The sequence below is a fragment of the Loxodonta africana genome, chromosome 19, assembly GCF_030014295.1.
Source record: "Loxodonta africana isolate mLoxAfr1 chromosome 19, mLoxAfr1.hap2, whole genome shotgun sequence".
Lineage (NCBI taxonomy): Eukaryota > Metazoa > Chordata > Mammalia > Proboscidea > Elephantidae > Loxodonta > Loxodonta africana.
This window is the reverse complement of record NC_087360.1, coordinates 920,723-946,470: the sequence shown is the minus strand read 5'-3', so window position 1 is coordinate 946,470 and position 25,748 is coordinate 920,723. Positions and strand designations below refer to the sequence as shown.

Below are 25,748 nucleotides of genomic sequence, written 5' to 3'. Positions count from 1 at the left end.
TCCTGTAGGGTTGCTATGAGCTGTAATCGACTGGGTGGCAAAGGACCTGGGTAACGTGCCCAGGCACCTTAGCTAGTAAGGAGAGGTACCAGGAGAGGGACTCAGGCAGTTTCAACCACTCAGCACACTATGAGAGGAGGGGTCAGGGTTGAGGAGGTCCCCTCCAGGTCCTAGCCAGCAGAGTTTCAAACCCATGTGAGAAGTGAATTCACCTCTGAGTAGGGGTGGGCTTGGGTGATTCTGAGAGGAATCAAGGAAAGCTCCCAGGTTTTGTGACTTGTGTCCACGACTGCTGTTTCAGAAAAGTACCCACAACTTGTAACTGACAAGGGTAGCATGTCCTTTCTTTGTCATATCAGAACACTGTTTAATTGACCCGCTGAGGATTACTTAATTACCTAGGGCAGGGATCAGGAAATTTTTTTTGCAAAGGACCAGATAATAAATATTTTTGGTTTTGAAAGCTGTTTGGTGTCTGTAGCAACTGTTTAACCTGGCCCAGCGAAGTACCAAAGCAACCATACCAAACCAAACCCACCGCTGTCGAGTCGATGCCAAGTCATAGTGACCCTATGGGACAGGGTAGAACTGCCCCACAGGATTCCCAAGGTTATGAATCTTTATGGAAGCAGACTGGCACATGTTTTTCCTACAGAGCGGCTGGTGAGTTTGAACAGCCAACCTTTGGGTTACCAGCCACGCGTTTTAACCGCTGCGCCACCAGGGCTCCTTACAACAGTATCCATAGACAATAAGAAAGGGACTGGGCATGGCTGGATTCCAATAACGCTTTATCTGATTCCAACTCATAGCGACCCTATAGGACAGAGTGGAACTGCCCTGTAGGGTTTCCAAGGAGCAGCTGGTGGATGTGAACTGCTGACCTTTTGGTTAGCAGCTGAGCTGTTAACCACTATGCCACCAGGGCTCAGCCACTACCAGTCCCTTGGAAATGAAAGCCATCTGCCATTTCTTTTGGGATTGGGGCCTTATCTAGGTGGGTGAGTGGAACCTCTGTGAACAGTGGTATGTGTTGAGGGTGGCCTCATTCAACCTCTTTTCCACTTTGTTTACTGTGTGCTGGGCCTTGGACCGATCTCCAGAGACACAGAGATGAGCAAGGTCCAGTCCCTGCCCTTGGCAGACTTGGTGGCCCAGGAAGACGAGGAGTGTGGTATGTATAGTACAGGCTCTGGAGCCAGACTGCCTGGTTTCAATCCTACTGCTGCTGCTTCTTAGCTGTGTGACCTTGGGCAAGTCACTTAGCTTCTCTGGTTCCCAGTTTCCTCCTTAAATGAGAGAGATGACAGGAACCTGCCTCCTAGGCTTGACGTGGGCATGAGGATACTTCCTAAAAAGCACTTAGAATGTTGCCTGACACATAGCAAGTATTACATCAGGAATGAGGTGGGGGTGGGGAGGAAAGGATAAGTAAACTGGGCCAAGGGTGAAGGTAAGAATCACCCTTGTCTCCCATCTCTTCTCCCTCAGCCTTCCAGTGACCTTTTCAAGATGCAAATCCCACCTTGCTGTCCCCTGGCCCCTCCTGGAATTTAGGGGGAAGAGCTCCTTAGCTTGGCCCAGGGTGGGCTGGGCCTCTGCAAACCCCCTCTAGCTGCCTCCACCCTAATCTCACTTCCTACCCACCTCTCTTTCACTGCTCTTCCCTCAGTTGCTGTGTTAAGCCCTTTTGTGCAGTGATTGCCCACCTTGTCCCCCGACCTGCACCCACCCACTGAATTAGATGCCTCTTGAAGGCAGGGACTCTCTTCTGCACCCTGGCACTCCAGTACTTAGCTTACCATGCCTATGGGCAGTAGGTGCTCAATAAGAGCTTATTGAATGAATGAGGGAATGAATGAATATGTGAATGAAAGCTAGGGCTGGCCACGTGGCACCGGGCACATCTCTTCATGTGGAAAACAAGGGTGGTGGGCCAAGCGTCCTCTCGTGCCTCCAGCTGTAGAGCCCCTGGTGCCCAGTCCAGAGGAGGGAGTCTGTGTCTCCTGGGGTCTTGCAGGATGGACTCTGGGTGCAGGTGAAGGGCTTCTGGGAGGAGCTTGGTGCGGCTCCACCCAGAGCAGCCTCTGCTCCTGTGAATGAGTTGCGGAGGGCCCTGGCCAGAGAGCCTGACCCTCAGAACTGGGTGTTCCAGGAAGGCTGGTGCCGTTCTCCAGAGCTATGACTGAAGGCTGGGGGTGGTGTGGACTGCTTAGAATTATGTATTTGAAAAAGCAATGCTTGTACATTAAAGAACACAATTCAGACTAGTTCACAAGGGTTCATAGTGAGAAGGACTGACACTTCATCCCTGTTTCCGTCTCCCAAAACCACCACTGTTAAGTGTCTTGTCTGAGGTAAAATCCTAGCCCTTTCTCTTCCTAGCTGTGTGACTTTGGGCACGTTACTTAACCTCTCTGGGCCTTTATTTTCTTATCTGTAAAGTGGGTGTATAATAGCACGTGCGTCACAAAATCATTGTAAGGAATAAATGAGTTAACACACGTAAGAACACTGGCTGACTCCCTGACATATACATGCCGGGTAATGGGTTGTCACCGTTACAAGTTATCACATATACATGTGGATGTCAAATACACCCTCCCCTGGGTTGTCAAAATCACAAACCTTGTTCTGCATTCTTCTTTCACTTGAATTATTAAGCCTTGGAGAACTTCACACTTCAGCATGTATCTGTATGTATGTAACTCTGTGGCTAACCGCTGCATGTTATTAGTCAATAGAGGGGATGCACCGTCATTTACTGAACTTTTCGTGTCTGACGGACTTATGGGCTAGTTCCTGCGCTTCAGTACATACAACCTTTCTGCCAGAGTTTGGCACTGTGGTGCACAAGTTGAAATGCATCGTCTCTCACGCAGCCATTCTTTGAAGAACGTATTCTGTGCAGTCCCGGCCCTTGGGCACATATACCACGTGCCAGGTGCTCACAGAGCTTTATGTGCGTTGCCACAAGGCAAACCATTCCGGCCTGCAGGTGCGGGGTGCAGGCAAATTCGCAGCCGGAGAAAGCCGGGGAGCTGGGCACGCAGGGGCCATCTCATCTCCCCGCCCACGCCCCGTCGGGGGCGGGTCCACCTCTGGACCCGCCCACAAGGCCCGCACCTAAGGCTCCGCCCCCGCCACCCAATCCGTTTGCCGGCAGCCCTCCTCTCCCAGGCCACGCCCCGCCGTCAGTCTCAGGCGCCAGGCTCCGCCCCTGCCATCAGGCCCCCGACACCCACAAGGCCCCGCCCTGCCTTCGGTCTCGGAGGCCCTCCAGGCTCCGCCCCCTCCAGGCTCCGCCCCTGCAGCCAGGCCCCGACGCCCTCCGGGCCTGGCACCGCCCGTAGGCCGCGACACCCTCTAGGCCCCGCCTCTAGGCCCCGCCCCATTCCATCCAGGCCCCGCCCCACTGCTAGGCCCCGCCCCGCCCCCCGGCGCGCAGTGCGGCTGCGCAGGCGTCTCAGGCTCCGAGGCCCGGGCGCCGCGGCTCTTTTGTTTCCCAGCCCGAGCCCGAGCCGGGGTGAGCTCGGTCCGGCACTCGGACCCGCAGCCGCGCCAGCAGTGTCGGACGGACAGTCGCCGGCGAGGCGCCCGGAGCCGACCCCGAGCCCCGCTGCCCGTCGCCCGCCGGCGACCTCTCCCTGCGCCCCCGCAGCCCGTCCGGCCTGGGCCTGCCCGCTCCTGCCGCCGCTGCCCCGCTACGAGCCCGGGGGCGCGCGGCCCCGACGATGCGCCCGGCCCCGGCGGCCCGACGGCGCGCCCGGCCCGGCCGGCGCGGACCCCCGGCCTCCGCCTGAGCGCCCGGCCCGGCCCGCGCCCCCGCCCGCTGTGCCCCGGCCCGGCCCGCGCCATGGAGCCCGGGCGCGGTGGCATGGAGACCGTGGGCAAGTTCGAGTTCTCCCGCAAGGACCTGATCGGGCACGGGGCCTTCGCCGTGGTCTTCAAGGGCCGCCACCGGGAGGTGAGGCCGGGCCCGGGGCGGGGGCTGGGGCGGCGCCGGGACCCCAGCCCGTCCGGCCGAGCCCGGGCGCCCCGGGGCCCCGTCCCCTCCAGCGCGCGCCTGGGCCTGGGCCGCGGCTTCCCGGCCGGGGGCGTCTGGGTCGGCCTGGGGAACACGGGCGTTTGGTTTTCAGAAGCACGACCTGGAGGTGGCCGTCAAATGCATCAACAAGAAGAACCTGGCCAAGTCGCAGACGCTGCTAGGGAAGGAGATCAAGATCCTCAAGGTGAGCTGGGCAGGATGGGGCCGGCCGGGGCGGGGTGGTCCACCGTGGTGGTGCCGCCTGAGCCCCAGACCTGCTGCTGAGAAACCTGGTCTTCTGTCCTAGGAATTGAAACACGAAAACATTGTGGCTTTGTACGACTTCCAGGTGAGGCCTGCGCTGCTGCGGTGCTGGGGTGAGGGCAGGAAGGGGCCCCTGGGGGGAGGCCTGGCGGGCTTGTAGTGCCAGCGCCCCCACATGGCTTGGGTCTGGCCAGACGGGTGCAGGAGACCCCTGGTTGGTAGTGGTTGGTTCTAGTCCTGTTTGGCAGGGCGTCTAGGTGTGGAGACGGTGTCGTTCCAGGCCCAGTTCTAAGGACTGCTGGGACCCTGGGACCTCCTCCTGGGCCTGGTTCCGGGCTGGAGCTTGGCTTCCTCTTGGGGTGCTGTGGGATCTCTCACCTTCTTTGGCAGACTGGGGAGGGAATGCTTGGGCCACAGGTCAGCGGAGGACTACAGGGCGGGCTGACAAGTTAACTTAACCCGTCCTAGGGTGTCTGACCCAGTGGCCGTGACCCTGTGAGACTGGTGTCCCCAGGGCAAGCCAGGGCAGCCGAGCTGCTGGCCCACCTGTCTGGGCCAGCTGCGTTTGTTGACATTGCTCCAGCTGCTCAGGCCATGGCATTGGCCAACCTCCCCTTGCGTCAGCCCAGGGAGGGGGAGGGGCCACAGGAGATTCCTTGCTGGCAGTTGGGCCTGGGCCCGCCCAGGCTGGCGGGGCGCAGGCAGCAGGGCGGTCTGGGCCCCCTGAGTTCTGGCTGGCCCCCTCAGGCCCCTGGATGGCATTCTGCGCCCAGTGGCATGGCTCAGCCCGGGTAGGGGCTGGGACCCTGGATGACCAGCTTGCGGACCTGGAACCTGAGGTGGCAGCTCTGCGGGCCAATGTGCTGACTAATGGTTTTGAAACCTGTTTACTGAGGCCACCACGGGACCAGCCCCTGACTGAGGGGAAGTTCCCGGCTGGCTGTCTGTGTTTTGGTGGCCTCCTCCCTCTCTGCTGCCTCCTCCCTCCTACCCTGGCTCTCTCGCCCCAGCCCCTTTGGAGCTTTCTTGTGGCCATGGGGGCTGATGTGTGTGGAGGGCCCCGGTCCAGTGCTGACACCAGGTACCTGGAAACCCAGGCACGGGGACATGGTGTTCTCTCGGCCAGGAGGGCACCCCTTCCCCTCCCCCGACCTCTCCTCCCTCCCTCTGCTTTCTCCTGCCTCCCTTCTTCCTCCTCTTCCCTCTTCCTACACCTCTTCCGCCTCTTTTTCCTCTCCTCCCTTCCTCCCCATGTTCAAAAGCCTTTAGTCAGGACTCCATGGGCCAGCAGAGCTGGAACGCAGAGCAAGGAGCCTGTTACCCCAGCTGGACTGGCACACACCTAGCATGACCTCGCAGTCCCAGTAGTGACCTCAGACACACCCTGCAGCCCTCTCTCTTCGGGGATCATGCAGACGGTGGTGGCACCTTCAGCCTTAGGTTTCTAGGTGACAATCCCTGCACCCTCAGCAAACCCAGGCAGGGCCCGCTTCCCTCTCTGAACTACGCCTCTGCCTGCCCCAGGGGAGGGATGTGTCTGGCTTCTCCCGCGGTCTCTGCCGCGTCCCAGCTGGACCACACACCTGGTTGTGGGTATTGCCCACTTCCTTTTCTGAGAGGAAGTGCTTAGCAATGCCAGCCGCAGCTTCCCTGCCCAGCGGTTCGGGCTCAAGGACTGGGCTTCTGTGGTTGGCTCTGCTGGCTCTCCACACCCGGGTTCAGGCATTGTTCCCTGCATCCTTAAGACTTCTGAGACAGACACACGGGTCAACAAAGTTGCTTTAAAAATTAGGTAATATATGAATGAATGATTTGGCTAAAAAAACCAAAATGCCGCTGGAAATCATTCTTCCTTTCCGTTGTGAGAGGCTCTGTGTCAGTGGTTTCTGGCTCTTTCTGGGACAGTCTTTTATAGGTAGATAGATCTGTGTGTGTGTCCCTTCCCACTGTACCACAGCCTCTGCTCTGCACCATGACCTTTCACCTGGAGCATGCTTGGAGAAGGGTCCCTGTTACTTCACGTAACAGTAAAATGCACCCCTCCACTCCCACAGAGTTCACCCCCACCCCATGCCTTCCTAGTGGTTGCCACCTCGGAGTGCAGCCCTGTCCTGGCTCCGCACAGTAAAACTTGCTGTGCGTCCCTGGGCAAGTCATCAGATTTCTGTAAAATAGACAGTGTGGAGATGTAGTACCACGTAAGCGTTGGCCTTTGTTGTGATGGCGGTCCTGGTTATTAGGGCTGTGTGGTATGTGGTTCCTTACCTGGAGAGTCTGTCATTTGACTTAACCACTCCCCCTGCTGATGGAAGACGGAGTTGATTCTGATATATCAGTGTGGTCACGACTGACCTTGAGCCATCTTTGCCGTGTGTCTGTCTGTAGGTGGCCATCCCAGAGGTAGAATCCCTGGGTAAATGCGAGTGTGGATGCTTTTTTTTGTTTTTCTTTATTTTTTGTTGTCGTAGCAGAACATACATCAGTTCAACAATTTCTACACATACAATTCAGCGTTGTTGATTGCACTCTTCAAGTTGTGTGTTCTCATCCTCTGAGTTGTTCCTCCCCCATTAACATAAACTCACTGCCTCTTCAGTTTGTTGTTGTCGGTTGGATCCCATGAAGAGAAATCTTAAGAGAGCACAATACTCCAGGCAGACATTCTTTAAGGGGAAGTGTGTTTTTAATACGGATACTCACTGCTATCAAGTCGATTCCGACTCCCTATAGGACAGAGTAGAATGGCCCCGTAGGGTTTCCAAGGCTGTAAATCTTTACAGAAGCAGACTGCCACATCTTTCTCCCACAGAGCGACTGGCGTGTTTGAGCCGCCAACCTTTTTGGTTAACAGCTGAGCTCTTAACCACTGCGCCACTAGGGCTTCTTTAATATGGATAGCTATTGCCAAGTTGCTCTCCATGGGATGGCCCTTGAGGGTATCCGTTTCCCTGCTTTTTGCAGGTAGGTTGATTATCACACTTCTTCATCTTGGCCCATGTGATGATGAAAAATGGCATTTCCTAATTTTGCTTTTCATTTATGATGAGTGAGGTTCAACATCTCTTGGTGTGCATTTGAATATTAAAAATATGTCCCTAGGCACATATTTCTAGCAAGCTATTGATCATTTTCTTGAGGGAAGATGGTACTGTGGTCAATAGCATGGGCCTCAAAGCCAGATTTCCCTTTCTTTGAGCCCTGGCTCTGCCATTTATTTACCTGTGTGACCTCGGGCAAGTTAACCCCTTGGTCCTCCGTTTCCTAACCTGCAAAATGGAGATGATAATAGAACACCTGTGTTGTAGGTTGTTTGTGATGACTGCTTGAGTTAATGTATGTTATTTTTGTAATGTTGCTTGCTTTGTAAGAAGCATTGTATGGGTATTATTACTCTTGGTTTGTAGGAGCCTTTCATATATAAAAGAAAGAAACCTTTTGTTGGTGATATGGTCATGATACTCTTCCTCAAGTTGTCTCTTGTTTATTAAGGTTATGCTTTTCTTCTTCTGTTTGCTATAAAAAAGGGTAATTTATCAGGTCATAAGAGTGTCTGGGTGGTGGGTCCCCTGGGTCGTTCTCCTTTCTGAGTCCGTCACACCCATGGAACGGCGGCCGCAGCACCTGGCCTTCTCATCAAGGGGTAGAGCAGGCAGGCACTTGGTTTTATCCCACGTGTGGTGCACAGTATCTAGACTTGTCTTTGTCCCAGGAGAGTGGCCATCTCTGGAATCAAGGTATAGGCAGTGGAGCCTGGCTGCTCCCTGCTAAGAGTGCCAAGGCAGGAGGGTGTGATGTCCCTGGGCCTTGCTGACACTGACCCCTCCTGAGACCAGCACGCTGTCTCGCTGGTTCCCTGGGTTTGGGTGCCTTGCTGGGCTGCCCACACGTGACTCACCCTGGGCCCTGCAAACAAACCTGCCTCCTGTGAGGTGTGGAGCCCGGACTCCCAGGAGTTGTTCCCGTGCCTACGCTGGGGAGCCTTACAGGACAGGGCCAATCCTGGCTTTTGGTGAGCTCAGGACTGTGGTGCTAGCTCCTCCCTGAGGGCAGGGAGGGGAGTGCTGTGCTAGACCCGGGGCTTCCTTTCCAGACATGGGCAGCTTTGAAACCCGTTAGTGCCAGCTCTAAATCTGGGGTCCAGGAGTAGGCCTCAAGGGTCCAGGCAATCCTGGACACTGCCTGTTTGTGTGTGTGTCTAACTTGATGGCTTTCTACTGTGCAATACGGCAAATACCGAAAAGTGCAAACCACAGACTACCACGTGCTTAGCAATGGCTCCCATGACCCCTTGAAGCTCCGTCTAGACCCTCCCTGCTCCCATTCTCTCTCCCCTGGAGGATCCGCTCTCCATGTTTGCAGACTTTCCTCCCTGCCAGTCTCTGGCAGTTGTGTCCATGCAGCCCCTGGCCTAGATCTCTCAGGACGGGAATCCATGGTGTCCCCGCCATGCTGTGTTTGAGAGGCTGGGCTGCACCGTGGGTAGCAGGATACCAGCCTGGTCTCTGCTGTGTCATAGCCCATCACTTGGTGTTCATGTCTACCCGTGGCATGGGGACAGTTGGGCGGAACCGTGTGACCGTACTGCACATACCACCTGGTGCCCCTGTGGAAGAGGGAGGAATAGATCCTGTGATTTCCAGGGGCTACTGGCTCCCACTCCCACCCGCTTTGTGCCTGCCTGCTGCCTCCTGAGCAAGGCAGTGTTTCCAGGCTCCTTGAGGGGTCATGCAGCCACCCCCTCCACTTCCCTGGTGGCGTAGCAAAAGATCCAGGGGCAAGCTCCTGAACAAGGTCAGGGGTCAGGGTCACCATCCCCTGTCCAGGGAGGGGACGGGATGTCTAGGGAGGCAGTGGTCTGCCAGCCCCAGGGAACGGGAACACAATAGGCTCCCCAGGAAGGACGGTGGGGCCTTCTGTCTCAGAATGGGGGTGGAAGGAGCTCTGCTCCTGGGCAGCCCTCTCCCAGCAGGCCCTGGGGACACAGGCACAGGGCCAGGAGCCCCTGGGGAAGTGGCAGCGAGGTGGGCCAGCCCTTCCTTCCTGCCCAGCACCAGATGCTCCAGGCTCACCTTGTCTGTTCCCTGGCCTGCCCTGGAGGCCTTCCCCAAAGAGTCTGCTTCCTGTTGCTGCAGAATGGTGTGAGGACCCAGATCTGAGTCCTTTGCAGTCACGTGCAAGTTGTAACAATTTTCTAAGCAAATTGGAGCCACAGAAGATTTGTGACACGCACGCACTCTCACACACACACGTACACGTGTGGTGTGGGTGGCTCTGTCCTGGCCATGGCTGTGACTGGCCACCTCCTGGTGCCCAGGAGGCAGTCTCAGGAAGGAGTTAATTAGGTCAGGCAGCCCCGGCCTGCCTGCCCGCCCACCATGCCCAGCCCAGGAGGGTGGGGAGCTGTGATCGTGGGGGAAGGTGGGTGGCGTCCTACGTGCCCAGAGGCCCGTACCAGGCTGCTGGCACAGCTGACGACGTGGGAAGCCTGGCTGAGCGGACGTGCAGCGTCAGTCCTTCTGGCGCCTGGAGTGTCTGCTCAGTGAGTCAGGGACTCCCCAAAACTGGCCCTGTGTGGGGTGCGTGGTGGTGACAGTCTCCTGGGGAGGACCTGGGAAAGCAGTCTGTTCAGGTGTCCAGACCATCCTGTGGTGGCAGTGCCCAGGTCTGGGGCCGAACTTGGACTCCGCTTTCTGGGAGAGCTATGAAACCAACTCCAGCAGCCTATGGAGCTTGATACCTCTCGGGGTTCAGGGTGGGTGTGCTGGGCTCCTCCCCGTGCAGGCCTAGCCAGTTTCTCTCTGGGGTGGGGAGAACCAGCGGGCGGGGGCTGGGTCTCAAGAGGGACCCGGGTGGACAGGGTAGGATGGGGGCAGGTCAGGTGGCCTCCTTGGAAAGGGTTGGGAGGGTGGGGGGCTGAGAGACACTGGCTGGAAGTGGCTTTGTAGGTTGGCCCCACCACCTTACGGGACAGGCAGCATGAACAGGTGGCCATGGGCCTGGCACCGGCCTCGAGAGTACGTGGACTCAGGGTTGAAGCTGCCTGCTGCCCCCCATGCCAGGTGTGCTTCTTCGCCTCAGCATACACCAAGAGCTGCAAGGCTTCCCAGGATCCAGCTCACAGGCGGGAAACTGAGGCGCCTGCAGCCTGATGCCCTCACCTGTCCCATTATCTGGGTCTCCCCCACTCCCTCTGTCTGGATTCCCCATCATTTGGATTTTCCCCACTCCCTCTGGGTCCCCCCATCATCTGGGTTTCCCTCTGTGTCCCCCCAGGTGCTGTCTCTGCACCTCGCCCCTGTTGGTGCAGGCCCACTGTGCCTGGGGACACAGAGCACAGTCCAAACCTGCCCCTCAGTATCTCTAGCCCAAGATGGCTCACCCGCCACCCTTGAGCTGAGAAGGTTGGGGTGGGAGCAGGGCCAGTGCTGGCTCCCAGGCACACAGTCACCTGGGACAGGGCCAGTGGGGCCCAGTCAGGTGATGGCTCAAGGCCACTCCTGGGCACCGGGGTTGGTGGGCTTCAGGACTGGGTGCTGGTACAGGGCCAGTACAGGGGGTGCCTCTGTGCTCTTCAGACTGGAGTGTGGGAATGGGGCGGGAGGGCCTGAGGGCCTCTGCGGTGGGGATACCCAACTCAAGCCAGCCCCGCCCCAACCTGGATCCCTGCTAGGCTCTGCCCAGCCCACACTGAAGGTTTTCAGGGTGTCGGCTCTTCATTCTACCTTGGGAACATGCTTCACCCCTCAGCCTGCTCCCACCCTCTGCAGCAGAAGTCTGAGGGACAGACACATGGCACCCCGGGGTCTGGGAGGCCCATGGCCTGAGCAAGGGCTACCTGTCTCTCCAGGTGCAGGTGGAGGGGCGGCCCCTGCGTGACTGCTGGGGTAGCCTGGGCCTGGCCCTGGGTGCTGGGACAGGAGGCTGTGGGGGATGTGCCCATGGGAGACCATATCTGGGGGAGGACGTGTCTGGAGGGGGCCTGTGAGTGGTCTGTACATCCACATGGGTGGGGGTTGTGACTTGGGCTTGCAGTGCCCCCTACCGCTCACTGCCTCTTCTGTGTCTTCTAGGAAATGGCCAATTCCGTCTACCTGGTCATGGAGGTGAGTGCCTTGCTGTGAGGACCGGAGGTCGGGCCTCCCCCAGGGACAGGACACACTGGGGGAGGGCAGGAGGAGGCCTCCCATCACCATGTGTCCCTGAGCTTAGAAGCCAGCCTGCTGTGAGCCAGAGGGACCATGCAGGATGTTCTCCCCCTGGATTGCTGCTGAGGGGACAGCCTGGGGGACCTCGGGCCCCAGGTGCAGGCGGTCAGGATTGGGGCAGCGTGGGAGGATGGTTGCCCATGGGCTGTCTGCTCTTTTGTAGTACTGCAACGGGGGAGACCTGGCTGATTACCTGCACAGTGAGTGACTGCAGCCAAAGCAGCCCGGGCCACCTGGGGGGATGGGACGGTTGGAGTGGGGACATAGTCTTCACCTCAGGGCCCGTGGTCCAGGGATAGACACCAAGCGAGACATAGTGACTGTGGTGGGGAGCCCAGGCTTGGAGGATGGGGGTGCAGGCGGGGGGAGGGGACCCATTAGGGTCCAGGCTGGAGGAAGGAGGGGAGGGGACCCACCAGGGTCAGGCTGGAGGATGGGGGGGCACCCACCAGGGCCCTGGCTGGAGGATGGAAAAGGGGGACCCACCAGGACCCCGGCTGGAGGACGGAGGGAGGGTTCCACAGGAAGACCGAGGAGGCTAATATAGCAGGAGGAGGAGGACCGAGGGGCAGGGTGAAAGAACAGCTGAGTGAGGGGCTGGTGGCCTGGGTGCTACAGGGTGGGTGTAGGTCAGGGCCGAGGCGGGACCAGGCAGGGCATCCGTGCCTTCCTTGCAGGGTCAGCCCCCAGCGAATGCTTCTGAGTGGGCGTTCAGGTGGGATGTGCTGATGTGGGGTCAGGCGTGGTGGTGGTGGGACACGTGGACAGACACATACACAAGCATGTACATAAACATCCATGCACGTATGCGTGCACACTTATGCACATATATATATACCCACACACGTGAACACATCTGCACCTGAGGCCAGGAAGAGTCCTGGGCTTGCGCAGCTGGATGGTCAGAAGGGAATCCAGTGGGGCCAGTTAGGGGTCAGGAGCTCCGATTGAGTCATGTGCCAGGTCCTGGCCTGAGTGGACATTTGGGGTCCCAGCATGCATGTGGCTTTTGAAGCTGGATGGGATCTCAGGGAGGGAGTGTTGATCAGGGACTCTGGATGCCTCCCCATCGAGGGCACACTGGCTGGTGCGTCCTTGTGGCAAGGACAGCCTCTCAGGGCGGGAAGGGTCCCTTGGAGGCCCCCCATCCTGCTTCCAGTCACCTGGGACGCTGAGCCCTGTGAGAGGCTGCCCACAGGCCCTGTGCTCCATATGGTAAAGACATGCCCTGCTGAGCCTACCCACACTCGCTCCCTCCCCCGCAGCCACCTTACTGCCTGTGGGCACCATCACCTCTGGCCGGTGTGACCTGGCTGGCAGCCAGCGCTTATTAGGTTCCACAAGTGTTGGGTTGGTCCCAGGCCAGCCTCAGGCCCTGCCTGCTCCAGGATGCGGGCGGTTTCTGTGTGGGATTGTAGGCATCTCTGCTTTTCTCTTTAGCTCCAGTCTGTGTTTTAGGGGCTGTCCATCTCTGGGCATGGGGTCTGGAACCTGGGGCATATGGGGTGGTCTGACAGGGCCCAGAGCCTGTGTGAGAGAGGGCGTGTGCAGCCAGCCTGCTTCTGGGGGAACCCTGTCTGGGTCTCCTTGTCTGTGGTGGGCCTGGGTCTGGGAGTTGTTGTCTCTTGATGCACGTATAGGGGTGGGGTCTTGTCTGGACTTGACACAGGGGGCTTGGTGTAGACTGCGTGGTGAGTGTGCGTGGGTCTGCATGGTGTGTGTACTTGTGTGTGGTGTGTGTGCGTGTCTGTGTGGTGAGTGTGCGTGTCTGAGCGTGTGGGTCTGCATGGTGTGTGTGCGTGTCTGCGTGGTGTATGTGCGTGTCTGTGTGGAGTGTGCGTGTCTGTGCGTGTGGGTCTACATGGTATGTGTGCGTGTCTGTGTGGTGTGTGTGCGTGTCTGGTGAGTGTGCATGTCTGTGCATGTGGGTCTGCATGGTGTGTTTGGTGCATGTGTGTCTGTGGTGTGAGAGAGCGTGGTGTGTGTGAGGGGGTCTGTGGGGGGTGTGTGGTGTGTGTGTGTGGTGTGTGTGCGTGTCTGTCTGGTGTGTGTGTGTGTCTGTGTGGTGTGCGTGCTTTCACCTGCGTTTCCCCCTCCTGTCCTCCTCCTTGGATGCCCACCATGTACTAGGGCATCATAGCCTCGTGGGATGTGCTGCCCAGACTCCCCTCCTGTTCCCCAGAACCACGTGGTGGACCTGCTGGGGTCTCTGGGAAGAACAGCCTCCATGGGCTCCCTTCCTGCCCTGGCCCCGTAATCCCCCGTGGAGAGGAGGGGCCGATGGGGAGGTGTGTTGGGGTGGAGCCCACAGAAGGAGCGGGGCTAGTGGGGGGCAGCTCAGGCAGAGCAACGGGTGGACGGTGTCGAGGTGAGAGGCGTGCAGCTGGGGTGCGTGGCTGGGCCAGCTCTCAGGAGGGTCACCCAGGGCTGGGCAGGGGCCGCGTGGAGGGGTGCCCGCCCCCGCGCTGAGCCGTGTCTCCCTGCAGCCATGCGCACGCTCAGCGAGGACACCATCCGGCTCTTCCTGCAGCAGATTGCGGGCGCCATGCGGCTCCTGCACAGCAAGGACATCATCCACCGCGACCTGAAGCCGCAGAACATCTTGTTGTCCAACCCTGGCGGGCGCCGCGCCAACCCCAACAACATCCGTGTCAAGATTGGTGAGGGGCCGCGCCGCCTCGGGGCTGGGGCTGCGTGCAGCGGGGACCCGGCGCGGCCCCTGAGTGCATCTTTGTCCTCACAGCCGACTTCGGGTTCGCACGGTACCTGCAGAGCAACATGATGGCGGCCACACTGTGCGGCTCCCCCATGTACATGGTGCGTCCCCGGGAGGCTCGTCTGGGAGGGAGGAGGCTCCGTGGTCCCCCTGGGAGGCCCTGTCCCCCTGGGAGGCACCACGGGGAGTCCGCATTGGCTGCTGCTTGGTTGGCCCGTTGTCATTGGTCAGTGCCCGGACGCTCCCTGAGGTCCTGCGCCCTCACCCACAGGCTCCTGAGGTCATCATGTCCCAGCACTACGACGGCAAGGCAGACCTGTGGAGCATCGGCACCATCGTTTACCAGTGTCTGACGGGGAAGGCGCCCTTCCAGGTGAGCGCCGCGGGGGTCCTGTGTGGGGTGCAATGGTTCTCGGGGAGTGGGCAGGAGCCAGAGCACACTTGCCGGGTCCTGGGCCCAGTGGTGTCATGCTGGGTGGTTCTCGGGGAGCGGGCAGGCGCGCAGCAGTGTGCTGGTTCCTGGGCCTGGTGGTGTCATGCCCCGCGGTTCTCAGGGAGCCGGCAGGAGCCAGAGCGCACGTGCCAGGTCCTGGGCCCCGTGGTGTCATGCTGGGCGGTTGTCAGGGAGCGGGCAGGAGCCAGAGCACACATGCCAGGCCCTGGGCCTGGTGGTGTTATGCCCAGCGGTTCTCGGGGAGCTGGAGGGCGTGGGGCATGTGTGCTGGGTCCTGGGCCTGGTGGTGTCACGCGGGGCGGTTTTCAGCTTTCAGCTAGCAGGCAGGTGGTTCTCGGTGTCCAGCCAAATGAACCCAGCGCACACACGTGCCTGGTCCCCAGGTCTGGTGACCACTGGGGTGAGTGCCATTTGGAGCTCCTTTCTGTAGATCTGTAGTGTAAACAGGGAAAACCAATCTCTCAGAAGGCATCAAACCTGCCATTTGCACATGGAGTAGGGCTCCCCTGGCCGCACCACCCCAATCGTGGGGTTTGGGGTCCCATAGTACACAGAATCTGTCCGGGCTTCCTACGGGCAGCCCCAGTGGCACCACAGTTGGGAGGGGGAGGACGAAAGCCATGGTATCCTGGGCTTCCTGGAGGAGGAGGCAGGCATTTGTGGTGGGGTGGGGACAGAGGCTCCCAGACTGAAAGCCAGGTGGGGCAGGTGTGGGTGGAGCAGGGGGTGGGTCTGGAGCAGGGCAGGAGGAGGCTCAGCTGGCATTCATGTGCCCTCCCCCTCACAGGCCAGCAGCCCCCAGGACCTCCGCCTCTTCTATGAGAAGAACAAGACATTGATCCCCAGGTAAGTGGCTTTTTCTAGGCAGGCTGGGGGCTGCCTTCAGCAGAGCCTCTGTCAGGCTCGGTTCCTGGGCTAGATTACCTGCTAATCCCGCCTTGTTAACCCCCGCCCCCAGCATACCCCGGGAGACCTCGGCCCCCCTGAGACAGCTGCTTCTGGCGCTTCTGCAGCGGAACCACAAAGACCGCATGGACTTCGGTGCGCCACCGCCCCAGGCCCTAGCTTGTCACCAAAGATGATTGTGTGCAGTGTCCCTGTGTGGCCGCCTCTAAGCTGGAAAGTGGCATTCCGGGGTTCCAGGCTAGAGCCCCTATCTCAGCCACGCAGGCTGTAATGCCCGAGTTTGCAGCCATGTCCCCCAGACACCCATGAGGCAGGGGCTGGGATGGGAGGTGGGGTCCAGATGCACTTGAAAACACCCATGAATTGACCTTCTCCTGCAGATGAGTTTTTCCATCACCCATTCCTCGATGCCAGTGCCTCCATCAAGAAGTGTGAGTTCTCAGGGATCCTGGGGCTCCAGCGGAGGGCCTGTGGGTCTCCCTTCCGTGTTTGCTGAGTCCGGCTTGGCACCTTAGGCCGGACTACCCCATGTGCCCACCCTGTGCTGGGGGAGGGGCAGGGAAGGGTTTGGGGCCTTGGGCCACAGCCCTACCTAGGGAGTCAGGGTACTCGGCACGGGGCTGTCATCCAGCCTGGGTGACCTCGGTCGGGCTTTAGACCCCAGGGGCTTCCAAGATCTCAGTGGATGTAGCTGCTGCAAGCTTGGGAGGGGCAGGACCTGGGGGTGGCTGCTGGCTGCTCGTTGCCCTGGCAGTTGGGCCTCTGAAGTGTTAGCCCAGGCCACAAGCCCTGCCTGGGTAAGGGTACAGGGCAGGGTGCACTTGGAGGGAAGGTGAGCCATCCCTGCTTCCCAGGTTCTAGGTGGCTCTGTCCTGGGTGGGTGGCCAGCACCCACTCAGCCTGGTGGGAGCCCCAGGCACAACAGGATGGTGTCACACTAACCCCCCCCCGCTAGCCCCCCCAGTGCCCGTGCCCTCATACCCCAGCTCCGGCTCCGGCAGCAGCTCCAGCAGCAGCTCCACCTCGCACCTGGCCTCCCCACCGGTGAGTTCCAGTCCCTGAAGTGGGGTCTTCTTAGGCACAGGCAGCCCGTGAGGGTGGCGTGCAGTGACTGCCCCGGAGGGTCAGGGCCCCCAGCCTGGTCCTTGTGAGTCAGAAGGTGACTGTGAGGGCTCATGTGTGCAGCCCCGTCTTGGCCAGCACCGGGGGGCACCAGGGAGGGGTGAGGGTGTTCCCATTCAGTTCCAGGTGCTGCCCAGGCCTGCTCACTGCCATCCCCTTGTTCAGTCCCTTGGGGAGATACAGCAGCTGCAGAAGACGCTGACCTCGCCAGCCGATGCCGCTGCCTTCCTGCAAGGCTCCCGGGACTCGGGCGGCAGCAGCAAGGACTCATCCTGTGACACCGATGACTTTGTCATGGTCCCAGCCCAGTTCCCAGGTGTGGGGACGGGGACGTGAGCAGTGTGGAGCCCTCAGGGCGGAGGGTGGGGAGCGGGGAGTGCGGCCCGCCCTGTGGGTGCACCTCCTGAGGGTCCCTTCTGGTCCCGCCTCAATGTGTCCCGACCCACAGGTGATCTGGGGGCTGAGGCTGCCAGTGCCAAGCCCCTGCCAGACAGCCTGCTGTGCAGCGGGTAAGTCTCCACCCCACCCTGCACTCCGTCCGTCTCCATCTCGAGTGGGAGCAACGACGGGTGGCGCTCCATCTCCTCTTGCCCCACCCTGGGAGGGGGAAGTGGTTGCCTTCACCCTGCCTGGGAAGGACCAGAGCACTTGTGCCATTTAGGGCCCCTCCCGGCCTCTCCCCCTCTTCTTTCTCTTCCTCTTCTCCCTTCCCTTCCATCTCCTCCCAGCCTCCCCGCCTCAGCTCCTGGCCTCCCCTCCCCATCTTCCTCCTCCTTCTCCTCTTCTTCCTCCCTTCTATCCCCTCCTGACCACCCCTTCTCTTCTCCCTTCTCAGCCACCCACTTCCCTCCTGACCTCCCGTTCCCTCCACACCCTGCCACTCCTTGCCCTACCATCCCTTCTGTCCCCCCCACCATTCCTTCCCCTCTATCGCTTCCCTTCCCCTTCTCTCCCCCCAGCCATCCTTCCTTTTCTCTGTCTCCCCCTTCTGTCACCTATCCCTTCCTGGCCCTGTTCTCTATGCCCCCTCCCCCCCTTTATCCCTTCCTGGCCCTCTTCTTGATCTCTCCCTCCCCCCTCCCCTCCATGCCCTCCTCTTCTCCCCATCCTCCTGGCCTTGGCGTCTAGCTCCACTCTGGGAGGAGGTGGAGAGGGTCCAGATCTGTGTGGCACCTTTGGCCTGAAAGGTTGCCCTGCCTTTTTCCTCTGTACCCCCCAGGAGCTCACTGGTGGCCTCTGCTGGCCTGGAGAGCCACGGCCGGACCCCGTCCCCGTCCCCACCTTACAGCGGCTCACCCAGCCCCTCAGGGTGAGCGACCTGCACTGTGGGCAGGCCTTGGGGGGTGGGGGTGGTGGCAGAGGGTCACTTGTTCCCAGAGAGGGGTTTGGGCTTCCCTCAGCGTCATATCTGCCGGGGGGCAGGGGCAGTGCCTAGGACCTGGGTGTTCTCCTGGCCTGTCTCCTGACCAGCCCAAGGCTCTGGGGGATGTGGATTGCTGTGTCCGCCCACTGTGACTGTATCTTCTCCCCCTAGCCGGGCCGGCCCCTCCAGCAGCAGGTATGGTGTGTCCGTCCCCATCCCGGTCCCCACACAGGTGCACAACTACCAGCGCATCGAGCAGAACCTGCAGCTGCCTGCCCAGTACATGGCGCCCCGGTGAGCGTGGCCAGCGCCCCACCAATGGGGGGTGGCATTCCGGTGGCTGTGAAGCGCCCGGAGCTCGCAACATTTGCACATTTTAGAAAGTCTCAGCAGATGGGAGTGAAGGTGGGAGGGAAGGGCGCCGTCCCCGTTAGGCCCATGCCTGGGCCCCCAGGGCAGCAGCTGTAGGTGGGAAGGGTGAGGAGCTAGCCCCCATGCTCCCCTGATGAGGGCCTCTGTGAAACTGGCAGTGCTGAGGCCCCCTCCTTGGCCAGGCCCAGGCACCACTCACTGCCGGCTCACCCACCTGCCCGCAGGTCCACTGCCATCCGCAGGTCAGACAGCACCAGCCCCCTGGGCTTCACCCGGGCCAGCCCCTCGCCTCCATCCCATGCTGAGCATGGAGCCGCCCTGGCCAGGAGGTTCTCCCTGGGTGGGGCCCGGCCCTATACACCTTCACCCCAAGGTGAGACCAGAGCCCTGAGTGCGTCTCCTGGGCTGGGATGAGGGGTAGGGTCAGAGGACAGTGTCTTTCCTGGCTCTGATCTGGTGCACTCATCTTTCTCTTTCTTCAAAGTTGGAACCATTCCCGAGGGGCCGGGCTTGAGCGGGGCGCCCTCTCCTCAAGGAGCTGAGACTCGAGGCGGCAAGTTCCCGAGGCCAGGTGGATGGGCTCACTGGGGGCGGGGCGGGCAGCAGGGGGGCCTGGACAGGTTGGCATGCTGGCCAACTGCGGCTTCGCAGACCAGTGAGGATAAGCCGTGAGGTCCAGTGATGAGGTGGTGGGGCTGGGCCCCTGGTTCTGTCCCTGCTGCAGAACGGAGTGCCTGGGCAGGTGTCTGAGTCCCTCCTGCTGGTTCCTCGGGCGTTGTGGGCATGGAGGGTGATGAGAGCCACCCCCCGCCCCCAGGCTCCTCTGTACCTGAGCACTCGCCCCGTGCCGCTGGGCTGGGCTGCCGCCTGCACAGCGCCCCCAACCTCTCGGACCTGCATGTCGTGTGCCCCAAGCTGCCCAAGCCCCCCACAGACCCGCTCGGGACTGCGTTTGGCCCCCCGCAGGCCAGCCCCCCGCTGTCAGCCTGCCGGCCCCTGCGTGGCTCACCCAAGCTCCCTGACTTCCTGCAGCGGAGCCCCCTACCCCCCATCCTGGGCTCCCCCACCAAGGTAAGGGCTGCAGCACACAGGGCAGGGTCCTGCTCTGCTCTGAGCCAGAGGCAGTTGGGGGCACTGGGGGGAGCTGGGTCATCCATTCTAGAAAGATAGGGGGCAGGTATGCACTAAGGTCTCCTTCCTGCACCTGCCTGGGCCCATGACAGCTATCTGCAGCCATCTGCTTGGCCCAGACCCACAGGGGAGGCCTGTATGGGCCACTGCTTCTGGATGCCCAGAGGCAGGCTGAGGCTTCCCCCAGACCTGCTCTGAACATGTCTAGCCATCTGTCTGTCTAAGGGCTTGCCAGCCCCTCTGTCGTCTCTTGGCTGTGGGGCTCCCAGGATGGAGCTGGGGCTGCTGCTACTCCACTGCTGCTGACTGACCTGGCTGTGTACCTCACGTCTGCGCCGCACACCCACGCCCCAAGTCTCACTGCCTTGTCTGCAGCTGCTTCCCTGGGGCCGCACTGAGTCGCCACAGTCTAGAACTTTTACTTTGTGGCCCTCTGTAGAAAGCTTGCCAATTCTTTCTCTCAATGTAGCGAGGGGTGGCCTTGAAAAACCCTAAACTGGGTAAATCAGGGACTTCCTTTTTCTCAGTTTGTCAAAATGGAAAATGGGGCTACAAGTATTTACCTGAGAGTGTTGTTTGAGGGTCTGTTGTAATTAGAACAGCGACTAGCGCAGAGCAGACAGTTGTGTGTGTGTACAGGCGTCTGCAGACGCAGTCTGTGAGGGGCCAGATGGCGTGCACTTTCGGGGCAGAGCCTGGTCTCTGACACTTTTTCTCTTACAAACATATATCTACGTGTTGGTGGCCTCACAGATGCCTCTCAGCGTCTCGTCAGGGCATCTTCACTGATCCCTCTTGAGTTTTAGATTTTTTTTTTTATCATGTGGGGGTGCTGTGGATGTTGGCTCTCAAACCGCCCTGTCCTCCAGGCCAGCCCCTCGTTTGACTTCCCCAAGACACCCAGCTCACAGAACCTGCTGGCCCTCCTGGCCCGGCAGGGTGTGATGGTGGCACCCCCCCGGAACCGTACACTGCCCGACCTCACGGATGGGGGCCCCTACCAGGCACAGCCGCTGGGCCCCGGGCTGCGGCCCCCTGAGGAGGCCAAGGGTCCCTTCGGCAGGTGAGCAAAGGCATGAAGGGTAGGGACCGGGTGTGTGACTATAGGAAGTGCCCCTATACCCAGCCTTGGTTTGCCTATCTTTGGCGGGGGGGGGGGGGGGCGATGACAGTGGCACCTCCCTTCAGGGGAAGGGGACAAGGGGGGCATGTGTGGTGAAGACAGCCTCCCCATGCAGCCCTGTCCCGGCTCCCACCCTGCAGGTCCCTGAGCACTGGCCGCCTCACTGACCTTCTTCTGAAGGCGGCCTTCGGCACCCAGGCCCCGGACTCAGGCAGCACCGACAGCCTGCAGGAGAAGCCCATGGAGATTGGTGGGTGCACTGGGCTGTGCAGCACTCCCAGGTGTGGGTCAAGGGGCTTGCAGCGACCCTCAGCCCATCTCTTGCCCTCCCAGCGCCCTCCACTGGCTTTGGAGGGAACCTGCACTCTGGGGCCCGTGCTGGGGGTGCCAGCAGCCCTTCCCCTGTGGTGTTCACCGTGGGCTCCCCCCCCAGCGGGACCACACCACCGCAGGGCCCCCGTACCCGCATGTTCTCAGGTGAGGTCTCACCCAGGTGGCGAGTGCATGAGAGGGGGCTGAGGGGGATCCTGGGGTCTCAGTTTTTTAGCTACTGTGTTCTTCTCTCCTGCCTTCATGTTGGGATGTGGCTGGGTCCTGGAACTTGGAGCGGGCTGGAGTTGGGGGCAAGGTCTGGGTGTCCTGGGTTTATGTCCCCCTCCTTCCATGGCCTGGCCCACTGTCCTGGGCACCCCTTACAAGGGTCCTTGGTCTGATCTCCCTCCCTCTGTGCCCCAGCCCACTACCCTGGGCGCCCTTTACAAGGGTCCTGGGCCTGATCTCCCTCCCTCCGTGGCCCGGCCCACTACCCTGGGCGCCCTTTACAAGGGTCCTGGGCCTGATCTCCCTCCCTCCGTGGCCCGGCCCACTATCCTGGGCGCCCCTTACAGCAGCGTCTCCCACAGTGGGCTCTTCGGGCTCCCTCAGCTCTGCTGGCTCCTCCTCTGGTCGCCACCTGCTGCCTGGGGCCTGCAACGAGGCCGCTGCCCCGGAGCCTCCTGCCCCAGGACACTGTTACAGCTACGTCGACCCCATTGCCGCCAACCTAGAGGGGGTTGTGACCTTTGAGGCCCCCGACCTGCCTGAGGAGACCCTCATGGAGGTGCGCGTTGGCAGCTGGGGTGGGAGGCTGGGCCGGGCTCCATCTTCCTGGTGGGGAGCACACCTACCCCTGGACCCCTGGCTGGGGGGACCGTTGCGGCAGGGAGGGACTCTGTCTGACCCCCTCCCCACCCCGCTTTCCCCAGCAAGAGCACACGGAGACCCTGCACGGCCTGCGCTTCACGCTAGCCTTCGTCCAGCATGTGCTGGAGATCGCTGCCCTGAAGGGCAGTGCTGGCGAGGTGGCTGGCAGCCCCGACTACCAGCTGCAAGAGAGCCTGGTGGCCGACCAGATCAGCCTGCTGAGCCGCGAGTGGAGGTACGCCGTGCTGCGGGCCTGAGGGGAACATGGTGGGGCCGTGACGGAGGCCCTCTCTGATGCATCCCACCCCCCAGCTTTGCAGAGCAGCTGGTGCTGTACCTGAAGGTGGCAGAGCTGCTGTCTGCAGGGCTGCAGACAGCCATCGACCAGATCCGGGCCGGCAAGCTCTGCCTGTCGTCCACTGTGAAGCAGGGTGAGCGCATGGAGGTGGTAGCGCAAGGGGGTGCTGGGGATGTCCACGGGGGGCCATGGGGGCCCACACTGCACAGGTCTGCCCAGGGACGGGGGCGTGAATGGAGGACGCCCCAGAAGACAGGTGCCGTGGCTGAGGCAAGGGTCTTGGGCCGGGCCAGGGTGGGATGGGAGGGCAGGTCTGCAGGGCGTGGTCCACCTGGGCGCTGCTCTGAGGCCACTCGTCGGGGTGCGTAGGGTGCTCTCTCTCTGTCCCCAGTCAAATGCGCCTATATGCCAGGTAGGTGGGGTGGGTCCCTACTCCCCCAGCTCTGTACTGATGTGGGTAGGCGCCCAGCTTGTCGGCTAGGAGATGTTTGTGGTGTTACCACATCCCCTGCTGACAGAAAACCTGCCAGAGTGTTGAGCTCCCCCTGCCCCTGAGCCTGTGGGCTCTGGGCTCCCTGCGGGCTGGGTCATCCCCTGCCCTCTTGCTACCCTGGGCCTGGTGGGTGGAGGCGGTTGCTGCCCACCTGCCTGCTGGCTGGCCCGGGTCTCCCTCCCTACTGTCCCTGGATGGCAGTGCTGCGGGCCCACAGCTTGGGCGGAGGGAGGCCTGAGCTAACTGTGTCCCCGCCCCACAGTGGTGCGGAAGCTGAACGAGCTGTACAAGTCCAGCGTGGTGTCCTGCCAAGACCTGAGCCTGCGGCTGCAGCGGTTTTTCCTAGATAAGCAACGGCTCATGGACCGTGTTCACAGCATCACGGCGGAGAGACTCATCTTCAGCCACGCTGTGCAGACGGTGCGGGCTGGTGGCTGGGCAGAAGGTGGTAGCTGGGCTGTCGGGAGGGCTGGGGGGTGGCTGGAGGGTCAGGGCTGGGCTGAGCCTCCCTCTTTCACGCAGGTGCAGTCTGCAGCACTGGACGAGATGTTTCACCGCCGTGAGGACTGTGTGCAGCGCTACCACAAGGCCCTGCTGCTCATGGAGGGGCTGCAGCAGATCCTTGTGGACCAGGCGGACGTGGAGAACATCGCCAAGTGTGAGCACGCTGGACAGGGGTGCAGGTGGGTGGGTGGGATGGCCCTGGCCCTGCGTGGGTGCCCTTCATGCTGTGCCCCTCTGCAGGCAAGCTGTGCATCGAGCGAAGGCTCTCGGCCCTGCTGACCGGCCTCTGTGCCTGACCCCAAGCCCCATGCTCCAAGGCACTTGGCGCTAAGGTGTGGATGCTGGCCAGACTGGTCTGGATGAGCCTGTGGGGCTTCACTACAGGGGACCGGGTGGAGGAGCCGGAGCTGGGGACTGGATGCACCCGCGCTGCCTGCCCCACCCGCCGTCCAGGTCCAGGCTGCTGCTGAGTCCCAACAGGCAGTCAGTCCAGAGACTGGTGGAGCTCCCGGCCCAGAATCCTAGAACTCCTGCTGCCCACTGCAGGCACGGGCACGGGCACGGGCACGTTCCTCGAAGCCAGTGTCCTGCCTGCCCCGCGTGTGCAGTGAAAGGTGGCCGGCAGGGCAGTGCAAGAACCCAGGGTGTGCCTGCCTGCTGCCAAGCAAGGTCCCACAAGGCCCTGGATACAGCGCTGCCGACTCGAAGCCAAAGCTGCTGTCCTGGGCACCTGGCGGGCCACCCCTAGCTCCACTCCTTCTCTGGGACCCCCGAAATCCTACCAGCTTTGTAACCCACGAGCACTTTATGCAGATAGAGGCTAGGGACAGAAGGGACCGCTGGAGTGCGGCCTCTGTTCCTGGTGTTGCACTACAGGTCTGTGTACATACCCATATACATACGTATACATATAAATAGTCTGTGTGTGTGCGCGTGCGCATGTGTCCGACTGCACTATGGCTGGGATTTGCCGGCAGGCCGCCAGTGTGGAACCCCGCCTTTCCAGAGGAAAGATGCAGTCGTGTAGCCCATGTTCTTTGAGGACAGACAGTATGAAGCGCCGTGCTCTCGAGGCCCAGGACTGGCGTCACCACCTCTCATGCTTCAGTCTGAAGCCCGTTTTGTTTTCCTGCAGTTTCTTTGTTTGTTGCTTTAATTTTTTAAAGAAGAAAACGTGTAGGTGTTCAGGAATGTTTGGGGCGGGTGGGGGCAGGACAGGGCAGGGGCTCTGCTTTGTTACTGTTAGACACTGGGTATGTCTACCTGTCCCCCCATATGTCTAGCAGCCCTGCCCTGGCCAGCGCCCACCCCCTGAACGTAGGGGCAGGGGAGGGTGTATGTTTGTGACTGGAAGACATGCGTGAAAGGCCTCCCTGTCCAGCTCTGACAGCAAGTGCTGATGTCCCAGGAGTCCTGTCCCTCTGGCTGGGCCTGGTTCTGGGGCCAGGGACCTTGGCTCGGGTGAGGTCTCCAGGTTCCCATGGCCTGGCCTCCTCGGCTCTGCCCAAATCACCTGAATTGTCCTGAGTCATCTGTGGTGCCCACAGCCCCGGGTGCGAAGGTCACACCTTGGTGTACAGACGGAGTATATGTACACATATATTTTCTTCTTTTCAATACTTGAAATGTCGCCACTGTGCTTGGGCCTAGAAGGAAAGCCCTGACTTGTTTCCAGTGACTGCTCAGCTGCATGTGGTGTGTTTACAGAGAAGAGCTTCTGAGGCTGTTGTATTTATTACAGCTGTGTGGTCTTCCGGCACCTTGGCCACACGGCCTGTGTGTGCTCGTGAGTCCTGTCCCCCACGCAGTGGCGCTCTGTCCTGGTCTCCCTTGAACACGGATCTTGTGTGGTTTTTCCCCTTTTTGGTTTAAATTGTGTCATACCCGTTTATGGAAATAAACCTTTGCAATTGTTGACTTGGTAGTGTCAGTGCTTGTGGTCAGTGGTGGCTGTCCCCAGTGTCTCCTCCCTCCCTGTCTGATCTGTCCCCAGTGGGTGTTCTGTCCCTCTGAGATTGGGTTGGGCTGGGCCGCTTCTTTCCTTCAGCACTGAGACCCCGGGGCAGCTCCCCACATGTCTGGGGTAGGGTCAGGCTGAGGGGTGGCTAGTGGGCTCGCTCCTGTGTCTCTCCTTCCCCTGCCCTGTCCTGGCAGAGTGGCAGACACAGCTGAAGCGGGGGGAGGGGCCTTGGGGGTGGGTCGCTGTGGGCTGGAATGGCTGGCTCATACCATACCTGGTTAAGCTTCCTGCACCACCGAGACCTCCATGGCTCTACGTGCTTGCTCCCACTGGCAATGCTGAGGGGTTCCAGTTTCTCCACATCCTTGCCAACACTTGTTACTTTCGATTTTACTGTTTTTGATAATATGCGTCCTAGTGGCGGTGAAGTGGCAGCTCACTGGTTTCGATTGCGTCTCCTGATGGCTAGTGATGTCCAGCATCTTTTCTTGTGCTCACTGGCCATGTACAGGTCTTTGGAGAAATGTCCATTCACAGCCTGTGCCCATTTTTTCGTTGGGTATTGGTGAGTGGTAGGGATCGCATTTTTTAAACTATGTATTGTTTTTATGTTAAAAAAAAAAAAAAC

General features: G+C 60.4%; 1 protein-coding gene across 6 annotated transcripts; it reads left to right on the top strand.

The window, feature by feature from the left end:
- The first annotated feature begins 3,807 nt into the window (after positions 1-3,807).
- ULK1 (unc-51 like autophagy activating kinase 1) lies at positions 3,808-25,077 on the top strand. 6 transcript variants are annotated; one of them, XM_064272020.1, is made up of 28 exons: positions 3,808-3,967; positions 4,140-4,232; positions 4,335-4,376; positions 11,362-11,394; positions 11,660-11,696; positions 13,983-14,156; positions 14,240-14,313; positions 14,484-14,585; positions 15,454-15,512; positions 15,625-15,707; positions 15,953-16,003; positions 16,528-16,616; positions 16,860-17,010; positions 17,143-17,203; positions 17,914-18,003; positions 18,229-18,351; positions 18,654-18,802; positions 18,914-19,000; positions 19,247-19,500; positions 20,430-20,623; positions 20,824-20,933; positions 21,017-21,160; positions 21,586-21,782; positions 21,928-22,100; positions 22,178-22,296; positions 22,919-23,076; positions 23,179-23,314; positions 23,401-25,077. In XM_064272020.1, the coding sequence occupies exons 1-28, from the start codon at positions 3,857-3,859 to the stop codon at positions 23,454-23,456; spliced, it is 3,150 nt and encodes a 1,049-aa protein (XP_064128090.1). In that variant the 5' UTR covers positions 3,808-3,856; the 3' UTR covers positions 23,457-25,077. The 6 variants fall into 6 exon arrangements, with proteins under 6 accessions (XP_064128090.1, XP_064128089.1, XP_064128088.1 ...); XM_064272019.1 differs by having other exon boundaries at positions 21,571-21,782; XM_064272018.1 differs by having other exon boundaries at positions 18,612-18,802; positions 18,914-18,982; positions 21,571-21,782.
- Positions 25,078-25,748: the final 671 nt, after the last annotated feature.